Here is a 14,636-nt window from a genome sequence, read left to right as displayed (position 1 = left end):
ACTTATGTTTGACGCACTGCAAGAATTGTCAGAGCTATCTCTCGAGCTCCAAAATCGAGAATGCAATATCATAACGGCTCATAAAGCCATTTGCCGACAGATCAGGGTGTTCGAGGCTATGTCTGAGCGGCCCGGACGACACAGCCTATTAAGCCAGCGCGGGGTCGAGGAAAACACCTTTCAGGGAGTACCCCTTCATGCAGGTCGGCTCACTGACAGAACCCTGGACCAGAGGACGTTTTTTGGGAGTCTGGCAAGAAACTTGGAGAAACGCATGCTATCACTTGGGGGAGACCAATCAGGATACAACAAGCTAATTGAGGATTTAAAAGTGATTTATCCACAATATTGGCCACAGGATCGTGACGCAGACGCGCTGTTTGGAGAGAGTGAAGTTGAGACGCTCTGCCAGCAGTTTTGCATCGAAAACCCGCGGAGGGTCATCAGGGCATTCAGGGAATACCGTGACAATGATGGGACATTCATCCCAGATGAACTGAAAGACCTCTTGGCTGCGGTCAACACGATCCCCATCTCAAGTGCTGAGTGTGAGAGGGGCTTTTCCCAGATGAACCTAATCTGTTCAGAAAACAGGGCGTCTCTTCTCCCCTCAACGATCTCCTCCCTACTCTTCCTTTGCCTTGTCGGCCCGCCACTTACCCGGTTCAACCCCGTTCCATATGTGAGGTCATGGATTGCAAAAGGACATCGAACTGCACTGGACACAAGGTGCAGAGACAGAAGCAGGAAAATGGAGGCCGGGGGCTCTATGGCTGCTGTATGGGCCGTTTTGGACAAATGATGGTAGGAATATATTTGTCCATGCTGTGTTTGATTATTGGGTGGTCTATGGTTTAATATGTCTGCAAATCTATATTGAAATCGTAACTTCGTAGAAATCGTAATTTTCCCACCTGTTGTTTTGTTTCTCCCGTTAATTTAACGGACAGATATAATTGCTGCTTGTTAAAATGTTGCAGTATATATATTATTTACATTCCGCACTCATTTGGTGCAGTGTTACGTTGTTTTGTTTCTCCCGTTAATTTAACGGACAGATATAATTGCTGCTTGTTAAAATGTTGCAGTATATATATTTTTTGCATTCCGCACTCATTTGGTGCAGTGTTACATCGTTCTGTAATCTGAAGGCTAACAGGCTACAAAAATAAAAATTGACCTGATGTAGAAACATCGTCTGTAAGTGTATTTTTTTGTTTGTTCCCTTACCTCTAACCCCCGTACTGAGCCGCCGGATCCACCCCCCCTCTGCGTTCCGGCACCTCCCACTTTACAAATTAAAGACTGGTGGTCACCAACCTTTTTAAGCCCAAGATCACCGACCTCGGCCTAGGTGAAAGGCGAGATCTACCTATTGCAGAATTGAGTGAAAAAGACGGCCCAGACAATGCTTCCAATTTGAGGCCTTTTCTATAGGCTAATTGCATCTGAATTACAATGAAGGCTCCATAATCAGCTCACGGCATATAGGCAGGGGTAAAGTGCTATTGGGGGGCGGACCTCACCTCCTCAAGGGGGGACCGGGGGGATGCTCCCCCGGGAAGATTTTTTTTTAAATATTGAAGTTGAAAGCATCCATCTGGTGCACTTTGAGAGCAACATGAAGAGGTCTATGGATACCTCTCTCAGCACCCATATGAAACAGAACTGTAAACAGATTTTCTTTGTCTTTATGGATATTTTACAAATCACTCCCCTTTTAAACTGTATTCTTGTTTTACTGCCATATAGTAGGCTATTTCATACCTGTTTTTCATTTATTCTCTTATTGTTTGTATAAAAATGATCAGGTGTGCCGCGGAAATAATGTTTTGAATAATTTGTGACAAAATCGTTCTAAACACTCAAGAGTCCTTTAGCTCACCTGAGCCCCTCAGTCTGACAGGAGAGGACTCTCCTCCAGCTTGTTGTGGAAACAGCTCCTTATGTCCGTTAGTGCAGCTAGCTAACCAGATGCTAACATCACGGTCCCCGCTAACACCGGTCCCTCTCACTCCCTCTCTCCCTCTCTCCCTCACTCCCTCTCTCCCTCTCTATCACACTAAATGCGATATTGCCACATACACACAGAGCCGAGCTTGAATGACACAAGCACACGTGTATTTCCATGCAACTCTCTGATTGGTCTGGTGTGTTGCCTCTGTTGCGTTCACTGAACACGGGAAATTACAGTCCTGCCGTTGTCTCTTGTGTCATGATGAGGTTCACGTAAAGCACGGTTAATATATTATATTATTGAGGTGTCTCAAATATACGTCAATCAAGTGGCACCTGCTAACGGGGTGGTGGATGATAGGTTTACATCTAAAAACGTATTTTTCAAACATTATTATTTTAATTTTATTTTTCTTTCTTTTGTTACTTTTTTTTTTAACGGTCTGCGATCTACCTGCACCACACTCGCGATCGACCGGTCGATCGCGATCGACTGGTTGGCGACCACTGTTTTAGACCCACTTATAATTAAGTGACTGGAGTGTAGGGTCCAGTCACTCGTGCATCTAAGGGTTAAGACCCTATGCTGTTCATCATTACCCTTCAACTTAGCTAAAGGCGTGTCACCGTTCCTCATGTGAATGTCATTACTTTTTGCAAAAATATTTGGTCATAAGGCAAACAAAGACCACTCAAACACTTACAGAAGTTTAGTAGTTATATTTAAGCGTAAAAAATGTTTGTATTGTATAGCAATCAAAGCATGGACTGCATCAAAATAACATAGAAACTGAAACTATAAGAGCTACGTACAGAAGTGAGAACTTTCATTATTATTATATATTATTGTTATTTTAATTTATTATTTTAATCTATTTTTAATGATTGGCCAATGTGCATTTGAAAGAGACAGGTCTCACAAACAGCTTACAGTTTACTCTAAATAAGTTTTTAGTTTTTATTTTGTATCACCCTTAATTTGAATTTGAATTCATTAGATACCTCATTTTGCTTTTGTTTTTCCGTAATGTAAAAAAAAGAAACTGCTTTGTGCTTTACGGTATATCATAGGGCATGTCTGTATGTCTTGTATGTTTTACATTTTGTATTTGAACAATGTCATGTATGGATAAACGATGTCAATAAATAAAAAGTAAAAGAAATGCACCTGTCCTCAAATTGCTGCACTTCCATGGTGTTAGACCACAAGAAGAAAACCCTGACATAAAGTTAACGGGTGTCTTCCTTTGGAGTAAGGTTCATGTGAAACTGCATTTCTTTAGAATAGCAGTTTCAATAAAGAGGAACTAAACTCTTAGAAAAGCCATCCACAGTGTTTCGAGTGACGTGTTCCGAAATCATAGATTAACACACTCGTCATTTCCTTCTTGTTTATCTGAAATCTTGGTGGTTCAGACTAACACGCAGGCTGCAGTTTCTCACGTACCATGCTCATGTTTAGACCATCAGGGGTGGGAAAGCATGTAGCAATACTACATTTACCAAACAAAAATGATAGTTCTGTAGTAGTAATAATTTTTCTGCAATAATCAAATGTTCTGTTGCAAGTAAAGGCCCTGCATTCACGACATTACTGATGCAAAGTGTGGGGTAAACTTCTGTGTAGCGATGCAGGAGGAGTCACCGACTCAAAGGAGACACGGGGAGAGCTGGAGCTCTGATGGCAAACATTGATGGTTTATTTGGAGCCTCGGCCGGAGAATTCACAAAACAAGTCCAAGAGTCAGAGGTTCTGACTTCACGGTAGAGTTGCCACGTCAATTCTGAAGAGCTCTCCCCCAGACTCATGTATTTAGCTAGTTCAGAGAGAATCATCAACATGCTGCATCACAAGATAGAATCAGAACACCTCTATCAGCTGACGCCATCAGGCAGGAACAGGGAGACACAACACTGAGAGCACAGCAGCCAAGGTTAGAAGTGCCTGTGCTCAGTCAGGACAGTATGAACTCATCAGCCACACAACAAAAGCCTGCTGCCCTCATACCCTGCCCGGATCTCAAGCCTTTTTGCCAGCTAGTTTTTGCCAGTTTGCCTGCTCTAGCCTCGCACTTGTTTAATTTCTCTTCCAGTAGGCCAACCACTGTCCCAAGACCAGCCTGAGCTCTCTAGCTACCCAGATCACCTGTATCCAACCAGCCAGCCAGCCAGCCTCACCTCCCAGCTCTCTTTTTCAATGAACAAATGTAACACTTACCATGCTGACTCTGTCTCCTCCAGCACATGTGGCAAAAACAAGTACTTTTTATGAAAAATGTCACCTTAAGGCCCGAAAATCGGCAGTAAATGGGAATCAGGCCGAACATGAGCGTGGGCACGCCCTATTTGGAGTGGTGTGCGCTGCACCGTCGGGTCTTTTCTGCCGACCTTACGCCTTCGAGAACACCACCGGAAGTCGGACAAAGGGATAACACTGATTGGCTGTTCAGCTAGCGAATCAGTGCATGAGAAGCGTTAACGGAAGTGAGGGAGGTAAACAAATGATTTAACACAAGCGTGAGTCCAAGGGCTGCTAGCTCCAGTACCTCCCGTTCGTCCTGCTCGTTCATGTTTTCAATGGACGAGAGTGAAAATGGAAAGAAAAACGCTATTTGTTGTTTGTTTATATCACGGAGTCTGTTCTTCTTCTCTGTCTTCCGGTTGTTCCGGTTGTTTCCTCTTTTGAATGATGAATACACACTACCGCCGCCTGCTTGTAAGGAGAGTTATTGCCACTCACGCATGCGCAGTTCATACGTGCTCGGCTCGGATTTGCGGTGTGTTCCAGTGCGCAAACTAAGTCGGCAAATACGCAGGAGAGTCCGGCGACGCAACAGTCGGTGTCGGCGTCGGCGACTTCTCAGGTGACTGGCCGGTGTATCTGGGCCTTAACATGTCAGCAGAGGCAAATGATAGTATTGATTTAAACAACATTGTAATGTACAATCATCAAAGGTATATCTGTGAAAAGAGTGAAGGGAATATTGTCAAAGGTATATTTCTCTCCAGTAGTAATACAACATCAGCAAAAAGATCTTCAAATTAAAGATGTCTCCACCACCACTGAGCAGATACAAAGATAAATATTATACCAGATCTTGTGAAGCTGTGATTAATTGAACCTAATTTATAGCTGGGAACAATGCTTATGTATATAAACATTCTTTAGACCAAATATAATACCCTTAAAATGTCATTTGTTTAACAATATTCTGACTTTACTTGAATAATCCGGATGAATAATGGAACAAAGGGGAGAAAGGGGAGGTTTAAAATATCCAAAGCTCCTGAATGCCAGGTATACACGGCTGGGAAAATCTGCCATTGTTGTCGAGAGAATCGGTGAAAACCTTTAAAGCTGGATAAAAGGCGCTCACATCCATCTGCATCATATTTACTCATCAAGGTGGAAATGTCTACACAATACATCATGGGTAGTACGATTTGACGGGATGTCGCAACATGAGCATGGCTTCGTTGGTATGACGTTTTTACCCAGTTGAAATAAAGTAAAGTTTGGACACTATAATACTGTTAATATTGTATTATATATAAATAAACATTGATTGATTGATTGATATGTAGAGATACATGTTTTCTTTCTTACATTTTAAGGGTTAAGTTCAACTGAGATACTGCACCTGCCCTAGCGGGCTTTCAGGAGACCTTTTCTTCCTTGAGACAGTTTATGTCTTTATTTCCTCATGTGAATCAGTTCACTGCTCCAAGGTGTCTTCTTTTAGAAACAGTTCTACATGTTATTGTTCTCTGTAGACAGAGTGCCAGAGGGAGGTAAGTCAAACAGGTTTGAAAAGTCAAAGTCAAAGCCGAGGTCACTGCTGGTTTTCCCGTCAGTGGGAAAAGCCAGTTAAACAAGAGTTTTTTTTAAAGGTATAGCGCACCTGTATGAAAGTATCCAGAAGCGTGTCCATTGGTGTGCAATGTTTACCCACTGAAGGGACTTTTACTTTGAACAGGGAAACACCAGATTCTAATGATGATAGTGATAGTCACATCATTTTACCGTAAGCCGCCACACCCCTCTCTATCTGTTAGGGAAACATTGCCGGTGTTACAGTATAAGTTGAGTCATGACAACTGGCGACATTCTATTATTTTCGTCATAGGAATCCGGGGCGTGTACATTGAGGACCCATTGTTGACTTACCAGGAAAGAAACATCGTTTCTCGTTTACGTTCATCTTTTGCTATATCTGCCTTCCTAAGATCACTTTGCTGCACATTCAGTACTCGTATGTGAGGTTGTGGGTGAGAGTCCGATATCGTGACGCTTACAGGGAGGTATCGAACATTACAAAGTAGGTGACTGTGTGGATGCCTGTTCAAAACATTGCAAACTTCAATAAATCATTTAAATTATATATTTGTGTCCGACTTTCATTTGTTCATCGTTCTTAATGTGATGTATAGTAGCTTTGATAGCTGTCCATACCTTCAGACAGCCTAAAAGTAAAACACAAGTTGTTTATTCACAGCCCGAACGCTCATCGAGATGACTGGATCAGTCATGACAACTTGTGATAAGCTCCGATTAAATTGTGATATCAATTCTGTAGCTAACCTCCAGGGAGCACGTTTATTTTATGAAATACCTGTATCCCTCTCATCACAACAAGACTCTACACTGTGCAGAAAAAACAATTACATACATGAAAATAAGTTATAACCTTGATGCATGGGAATTAAACACACAAACTATCTTCCGTGGCTATACTGATATGTCACAGTAACGGTAAACCACAGAAAAGTAAGTCCAGCGGGGCACAAGTTGAATACATATAATACGGTAGTTCTATTGTGCCTTTACGTTTAACCCATAAGAACCCGGACCCATTTCTACTCTTGGGGAAATTAAGGGGAACGTCATTTAGACTAAATAGACACATTTCTGACAAGTAACCTCCCTAGTGTCAAATATCTGGGCTTTAATGGTAAAGTAACTCTTATTTATAACTTAATTAACAAGGATGATGTTTTGGTTTGCATTTGTTTGAACATACTATGAATTGAAGAATAAAGCATATCTTAACTAAATATAATTGGATCAGCTAAATTAACTGACCAGACCATAATCATATTTCTAATTGTGCATATATGTCACTCCGGGTTTACTGTGAATGTTTAGGGTTAAAGTCCCGATGTGACACCATGTGTCACAGCAATATTTATGGCATTTGTTTCATATCAATTTCATCAAGAAATGTTTCCACAACAGGTTAAATGTAATCAGAATCAGAATACCTTTATTCGTCCCACAGAGGGGACATTTACATTTGTTACAGCAGAAAAGAGCCGAAGACAGCTTAATGTTTAACAAATGACATTTCATGTAAGCATTTGTATTCTTAAATGGCTTGAATATTAACTTTAGCAACAAAAAACCTTTCCAAATCTAGCTAGTTCTGTCACATGTTTTAGCCTGACACATGGACATCTTGGACATGTTGTTATGGGAAGACAAAAGCAAATGACAAGGACCATGACCCCAGACTGTTCAGTGTGTGTCACTTTGGGACTTCATGAGATAAAAAAGGCTAAAGCTGTATAAGGAACTTTCCAGAACATTTAAATTTCATGTGACACCCGTGTCTACGCAATTCTGTCTGCCTTCCGTGTTCCTGTTGTTATTTACTTCCTCTCTGCCTTCTTCTGATGATTTATCTGTTAGTTTGTGTGTTTAATTCCCATGCATCAAGGTTATTTTCATGTATGTAATTGTTTTTCCTGCACAGTGTAGAGTCTTGTTGTGATGAGAGGGATATAGGTATTTCATAAAATAAACGTGCTCCCTGGAGGTTAGCTACAGAATTGATATCACAATTTAATCGGAGCTGATCACAAGTTGCCATGACTGATCTAGTCATCTCGATGAGCGTTCGGGCTGTGAATAAACAACTTGTGTTTTACTTTTAGGCTGTCTGAAGGTATGGACAGCTATCAAAGCTACTATACATCACATTAAGAACGATGAACAAATGAAAGTCGGACACAAATATATAATTTAAATGATTTATTGAAGTTTGCAATGTTTTGAACAGGCATCCACACAGTCACCTACTTTGTAATGTTCGATACCTCCCTGTAAGCGTCACGATATCGGACTCTCACCCACAACCTCACATACGAGTACTGAATGTGCTGCAAAGTTATCTTAGGAAGGCAGATATAGCAAAAGATGAACGTAAACGACAAACGATGTTTCTTTCCTGGTAAGTCAACAATGGGTCCTCGATGTACACGCCCCGGATTCCTATGACGAAAATAATAGAATGTCGCCAGTTGTCATGACTCAATTTATACTGTAACACCGGCATTGTGACATCAACAATCAAAAGCAAAAAATATTCAAAACACCAAAAATATGTTATTTCCAAGTATTTGGAGGCCTCTCATGTCTGAAACATGTAAATAATATTGTGAATATTGTCAGCAGTAGTGAACTGCTGACAGAACTGTTTTCATTGCAGCAAGAGTCAGGTCAAACATGTTAAACATCATCAAGTGTCACACTAAAAGTTACTACCATGCTTGCAGCACTAGGTCCGCAGGGCTTTCACCTTCACAATTTTAAGCAAAGAGACATTTACCAACCAGGAAGAGATTCAAAATGACCAGAAAGAGAAATAAATAGCCACGAAGAGAGACAAAAAGACAAAAAGAACTGCCAACAGCTTCAAAGAGACTCATGAGGACTATGAAACGGGGAAACTCAATTATGCTTAAAATGACTTCAAAGAGACTCAAACTGAGATCAAAAGAAAAAAATACATTTGACAAAAAAATGACTACAAAAACATTAAAACAATTATTACCGGAAAAAACCCTTTGACAACTATAAAGTCTTGCTCCAATAAGGTGGTGCGGGAATGACTCCTAAACACAGAAATGTGTCAGCTTTTTACCACTTCAGGTTCCCTCGTCGCGAATGTTTTTGCAGATAGCCTACAAGTTTCATTTTGTTATTTAAAATACGTAAGTGAATACCCCACTGGCGATCCTCAGAAGCTTTAATGCGTACTAAAAAGGGTGGTTGCTTACAGGTTGTCAAATGAGACCACTTTACGTCATCGCAGCAAACATTAGCCCCCTCTAGCTTGGCAGGGACGATGTCAAGTCATGCTACCATGATGTTTTTCATTCATAGCCTTACCTTAGCTAAGAGAACAAAACATGTACATACATGAACATTTGATAGCCACAGGTTCTTCTTTTGACCGTATTTCCAAGGGAGTTCTTGCTATGCTAACATTAGCTTTAAGGCTATGAGCTAAAAAAGTCAGCATAGTAACCTGCTGATTCCTACATTTGATTGTCATTATTTTTTGCAGATGTTTGATTATAAACCAAACTGACAAAAATGACGAGGATGAAGCCTTAATATTGACCTGATGAAAGCATAAGATAAAAAGAGAGACCCACAAGATGAACTGTAATGACTTGGTGAAGAAAATGTGTCAGTGTGTGCTTATCACTATCTATCCAACCTTGGTTACACAAGGGGAACAGTCAGTTCACCAAAGTCAGGAGGATTCATCTTCTTGGAACTATGAAAGTTTTTGTAACGTCAAAGACAAATCATACAACATTGCAGTATATTTTACTGTATATTATACAATATATAATGTGCTGTATTAGTATTAATAAGATAAAGGATAAAAGGGTAAGCTTATTTAAAAAAACGCATCGTTTTTTAGAGGTAAATAAAATCAATCACTTCTATAACTATATATACATGGAGAAATTAGAATTGCAATGCCTGTATTCAATGCATAGGACAATGAATATGATGAATATCACATATGGCCATAACAGTCATCTTATCACAATTTGTATGATATTGGAATTGTTAAAACAACTGTGGTCGTTTATGATCCACATATGATGCCCATTTGACCATGACTGTCTTTCCGTTCACAGTAAATATCTTAGAGGCTTTGTTGCACAGAATATCCTGACTGATAGCCGTAGTAACACTTCAATCATCACAGAAAGATTTTGACTTTGAAAGTGCTTTATTTGTCATGTGACGCATGCATCAGGTCCAAATGCTCTCATGTGCACAAACATTAACATAGCCATACGTGACTGAAACCAGCCTTAAATAACATAGTGTAAAAAATCAAGTTCACAGCAATAGTTTCCACAAACAGCAAAATGTGAAACAAAGATATAGAAACCTACAAATTCAATTCAATATGTACAAAATAGTTTGACTTTATAAAGTATTGTTTTGTTTAGTGATGCCTTGCAAAGCTGCTTTAGTTGTGTGTCCATGTTAGTCCAACTCATGTGAGGGGCCTCACATGCTCTGGTTTCAGGTAGACATATGTGGACCAGGAGTCCATTAGAGAGTCCATCCATCTGCTGGGGTCATGCTCCTCCAGCTGCTCCTCTGCCTCCTCTTCCTCACTGCACCAATCCACCTCATCTTCATCGGAGCATATCTTGTCGGTGCTGCTCCCCCTCCCACAAGACTCCTCCTTGATCTCTGCTCGATTTTTCGTTGTGGACAGGCTGGAGTGACACATGTTGCAGACCCTCAAGAACTTAGTGGGGTGAATGTGTTCGATTACTGCTCGCTTCTTGGAGCAAGCCCCGCAGACCACAAAGCCGCATTTCCGGCAGTGGTGTCGCCGGTGGGCCACGCTGAAGCTGTTGGAGCAGCGCATGCAGACCGTAGAGGCCTGGTCGGGGATCCAGGTAACGGCGAAGTCGGGTCTTGGCCTGGAGCCGGTGCTATGCAGCCTGGACTGGCACTCCTCGATGTGTTCGATCCAGGCTCGCTTCTCCTCGTACGAGACCGCCGCCATGTAGAAGGACTTGCGTGGGGTGCGCAATAACCATTGGTTCCTCATTTTCGTGCTGTCCTCCAAGTCCTCTAGCTGGATGTACTCTGAAATGATTCAAAAAGGGTTTGTTAGGACAAGGCTTCAAAGGTGCAACATGATTTTGCATTTAGGCCTACACAAAACGGTGTGGCAAGTTATGCCATGTAAGCAGAGAGAATTGTCAACAAGATTATGTTTGATAAATGCAACTGATTGCAAAAGATTTAACAAACAAAGACAATGCTTTATTGCAGAAAAAATTGCTTCTATCTGTTTTGGCTCTTTATTATTGTTTATTACAGAAGCGCGAAAGTTATGGAACAATTAAGCTTTATCTTTCTCCTTAGAGGAATGTGTAAGTTGCTCACCTAGAGGGATGACCTGCTGCTTTTTGTTCCATCGTCCGTTCAAAATGATGCTGCCGTACACCAGCACATCGTTGAAGAGGAAGAAGGCTTTGGGCTGTGGCCCCCGGCGGCTCAGCTTCATCAGCCGGCCCTCTCCGATCAGGACCCGGCCCGGTTGGGACAAGGCCTTCCCAGACGGCCCAAATGAGTTCTCCACAGCCTGGATCCGCTCACGGTTATTCTGAGCAAACATGAGCTGTTCTTGCATGGTGTCCTTGTTTGTTGTTAACAGTATGCTGTCGTCTTTCTGCAGATAGTCCTCTGTGGCTGTTAGAAGTAGTAGTCATGCGTGTGTGTTTTGTGTGTCTGGTGAGACAGGCAGCTCTGCAGAGGTATTTAAAGCCTTAACGCCTGGTGACATCACTGGACTTTCCAAAGCAAATTCCGCTTTCAGAAGAAAACATGTTGCAATAGTTGAGGGGGCGGGAGCTAAATTTGAATTCAGAGAAAGTCACCAAAATAAAAAAATAGGAAGGAGGAAATGCCTGCATTTAGACAGCATTTTGACAACTGAAAATCCCTTTCTGCAGAGGAAAAGCCCTTCTGTTTTTCTGATCTTACACATCATTTTGATTCACCTGAGAGTCAAAAAGATTCAGACTGACTACGGTTAATTCAAAGGAACCTGAGGCTTCCACATTTTTAGCTGATAATTGATGCATGCATTTATATTTTACCATCCAATGCATCATCAGCCTTTAATTCAATTAAAATGAAAGGCATTTTACCCCTTTTAAACACCTGAGCAAGTGAATATTGAAGTATATACTGAGGTTATGCATGCAACAAAATGTTATTGGATGACACAAAAGGAGAAACTGCATGAATAAAGTATAAATAGAAACCTTTTTCACTCGACCAGAACAAAAGAGAGCTCAGGTTTCATGATGAACCACATGGCAGTCAGACTGGTCGAGCAGCTGCAGAATACCACATCCTGTCAACTCGTCGTTTCTCGTGTAAACTTTCTACTGATTGATGCACGCTCATTAAATCTGTCTTCCTTCCTTTATAGAAGATGTATTATTTTAGTCACCACACTGCACACCCTAACTAACACATACACTAGCAAGCAGGGTTATGGTAAGAGGCGAATGCTTAACCACAAGAATAATATTTGAACCCTCTAAAGCCTAGCCTAGCACTAATGCTACTCTATTCTACAACACATTAAATAACTTCCATGTTTTGAGAGAGACAAGCTTAAATTGTGTCTGAACTGTGAAAATGTCATTCTGTGTGTCATCATGGCAAAATAGGAGGTGACTTTTGAGTTCTTTGCCATGTAAGATCAGTGTAGATCTTGTTGTGATAGCGATAACGTCACAACCACAGTCACAACATTTTTTTAATGTGTTGTCGAGATCAAAATGAAGGCCGCCCTTAAGCAAAGGTGTGGTACGCACAAGGTTGTGGGAAACACCATTGGAGGAAATGGTTAAGGGCCCATACTATTGAGCTAATTTCCCGCCATAACTCCACAAACAAACTAAACAAGTTTTACAAATGCCTTATGATTAATTAACAAACACAGTGTGGTTTGCAAATACAAAACACCATAAACTAATGCATTTAGTTTTGCAAATAAAAAATGTATCTGTCAAACAAACACATTACATTTTTCTAATAAATCATGTTTCAGGGACAAATTCAGCAAAGGTTCACACTAAGGATCAGGTGTGTTTTGCCTAGGTTCTATTATATTCCCCTAAAAGCTGTGATAGTGAGCAAGCATACAGGAAACTGAAAGAGGATATATTACGCTCATTTTCAGGTTCATATTTGTATGTAGTGTCTCTGCTGTTACATGTCTCCTCATGTCTCTGTTTTAATGTTCAAAAAGCCCTTTATTTGTCTCATATTGCCTGTGCTGCTGCACCTCTTTTCACCCTCTGTCTGAAAACAGAGCCCAGTCTGCTCTGATTGGTTAGCTGGCCGGATCTGTTGTGATTGGTCAACCACTTAGAGAAGTGTTAGAAATGACCCTTCCCTTAGCCTATCACGTACAATGTGTTGGAGTGCTAATCAATAAAACCGTGTTACATTGTGATCCACTATGTTGCTGAGGAAAACAAAGGACTACAATGGTGTGGTTTTACAGTCATTCACATTTAAGAAGCAAGACAAGAAGCAAGACAAGCAAATGATATGTCTATGTTAGACACTGCAATAAACATGATGTCACTCTTATTTATTACACAGAACATTTTAAAAGTACAGTGTAGTCCTGCTCTTCACGAAAAGCGTCTTGAGATAACTTAATATTAGTTGGTAGTACATGAATAATTGTCCTGAATCTCTTAATTTTTGAAAAACTGGTGTCGGGTTTAAAGAAACTTTGGTTTTAAACTTAACAATCAGATGTAAGCATTATATGTAATGGGATTATTTTAGTTGTTGCATTAATTTTGTGGAAATCACAATAGGCTGTTGAAAGCTGGAACTGATGTCTGACAACACTAAGGTTTTTATTAAAGGCTCGGCCAAGAAGAACAGACAAAGAAACAATACAGGTGAAAACAATTATTTAGTCACTTTGTACGTCACAATCGATTCGGAGGCAATTCTCTTCACAGATTTATCCTGCAGTAAGCCTCTTCATCTGGAGGCTTTTCAATGGCTTCTCAAATATTTGATATTATATTAAGGAGAGAGAGACCTGACACAAGTAGAGATACAGTATGTGACCTAATGAAATGATTCCTAACATGACTAGGACAGTGTGATATCAGAATATGAATACGTTATTTTGAATATATTATGTACTGATGGATAGAACATGTTTTGAAATGAAAAACTCAACACTATACATGTCTAAGGGTGACGACGACAAGGGTCTATTTAATCTTCACAAATGTTTTCCTTTTTATATGTCCTATAACCTATTTAGAATAAGTTCTGTTTTGATTGTAAGTGCAAAATCTGTTATTAGAAATGCATGGCTGTAGGGACTAGTTTTTAGAACGTGGAGTGAAATAAATATATTTACGTGTGCTAACATCTGAAAGAAATCCAAACCAGACTCTATCATTAGAAAAGTGGAAATGATAAAAGTGTTTTAGCACACAGCTGTGTGCTTCTAACAGAATCATGTGTAATACACATCACCCCCACTCTCTTCAACCTCCACTGGCTCCCGGTCAAGTCCTGCATCACATACAAACTCCTCCTCCTCCTCCTCCTCCTCCTCCTCCTCCTCCTCACCTACAAGTCCCTCCATGCCCTCTCCCCTCAGTACCTCACAGATCTCCTCCACCCTTACATCCCGTCCCGCACCCTTCGATCCTCAGACTCTGGCCTGCTCTCCATTCCACCTTCACGCTTCCTCCCTGCAGAAATCCGCAACGCCCCTTCTCTCAACATCTTCACATCCACCCTTAAAACTCATCTGTTCAACATCGCCTTCCAACAATAACTCACTCTC

At 40.8% G+C, this 14,636-nt stretch overlaps 1 protein-coding gene across 1 annotated transcript; it reads right to left on the bottom strand.

Moving 5' to 3' along the window:
- Window positions 1–9,970: 9,970 nt before the first annotated feature.
- On the bottom strand, window positions 9,971–11,543 carry plekhf1 (pleckstrin homology domain containing, family F (with FYVE domain) member 1). Its single transcript, XM_079662957.1, has 2 exons — window positions 11,174–11,543; window positions 9,971–10,870 (listed from the first exon to the last, which is right to left on the bottom strand). Exons 1-2 carry the CDS (start codon window positions 11,418–11,420, stop codon window positions 10,263–10,265), a joined length of 855 nt encoding a protein of 284 aa, XP_079519083.1. The 5' UTR covers window positions 11,421–11,543; the 3' UTR covers window positions 9,971–10,262.
- Window positions 11,544–14,636: the final 3,093 nt, after the last annotated feature.

This window comes from Notothenia rossii (assembly GCF_949606895.1).
Source record: "Notothenia rossii genome assembly, chromosome: 2".
Lineage (NCBI taxonomy): Eukaryota > Metazoa > Chordata > Actinopteri > Perciformes > Nototheniidae > Notothenia > Notothenia rossii.
This window is presented reverse-complemented; position numbering and strand designations above follow the sequence as displayed.

Excerpts from the sequence above, each read along its gene's own strand:
- plekhf1 (XM_079662957.1), bottom strand. The coding sequence starts at position 11,420 with ATGCAAGAACAGCTCATGTTTGCTCAGAATAACCGTGAGCGGATCCAG. Across the intron at positions 10,871-11,173 it reads GCAGCAGGTCATCCCTCTAG|AGTACATCCAGCTAGAGGAC; the intron begins GTGAGCAACTTA and ends GAATCATTTCAG.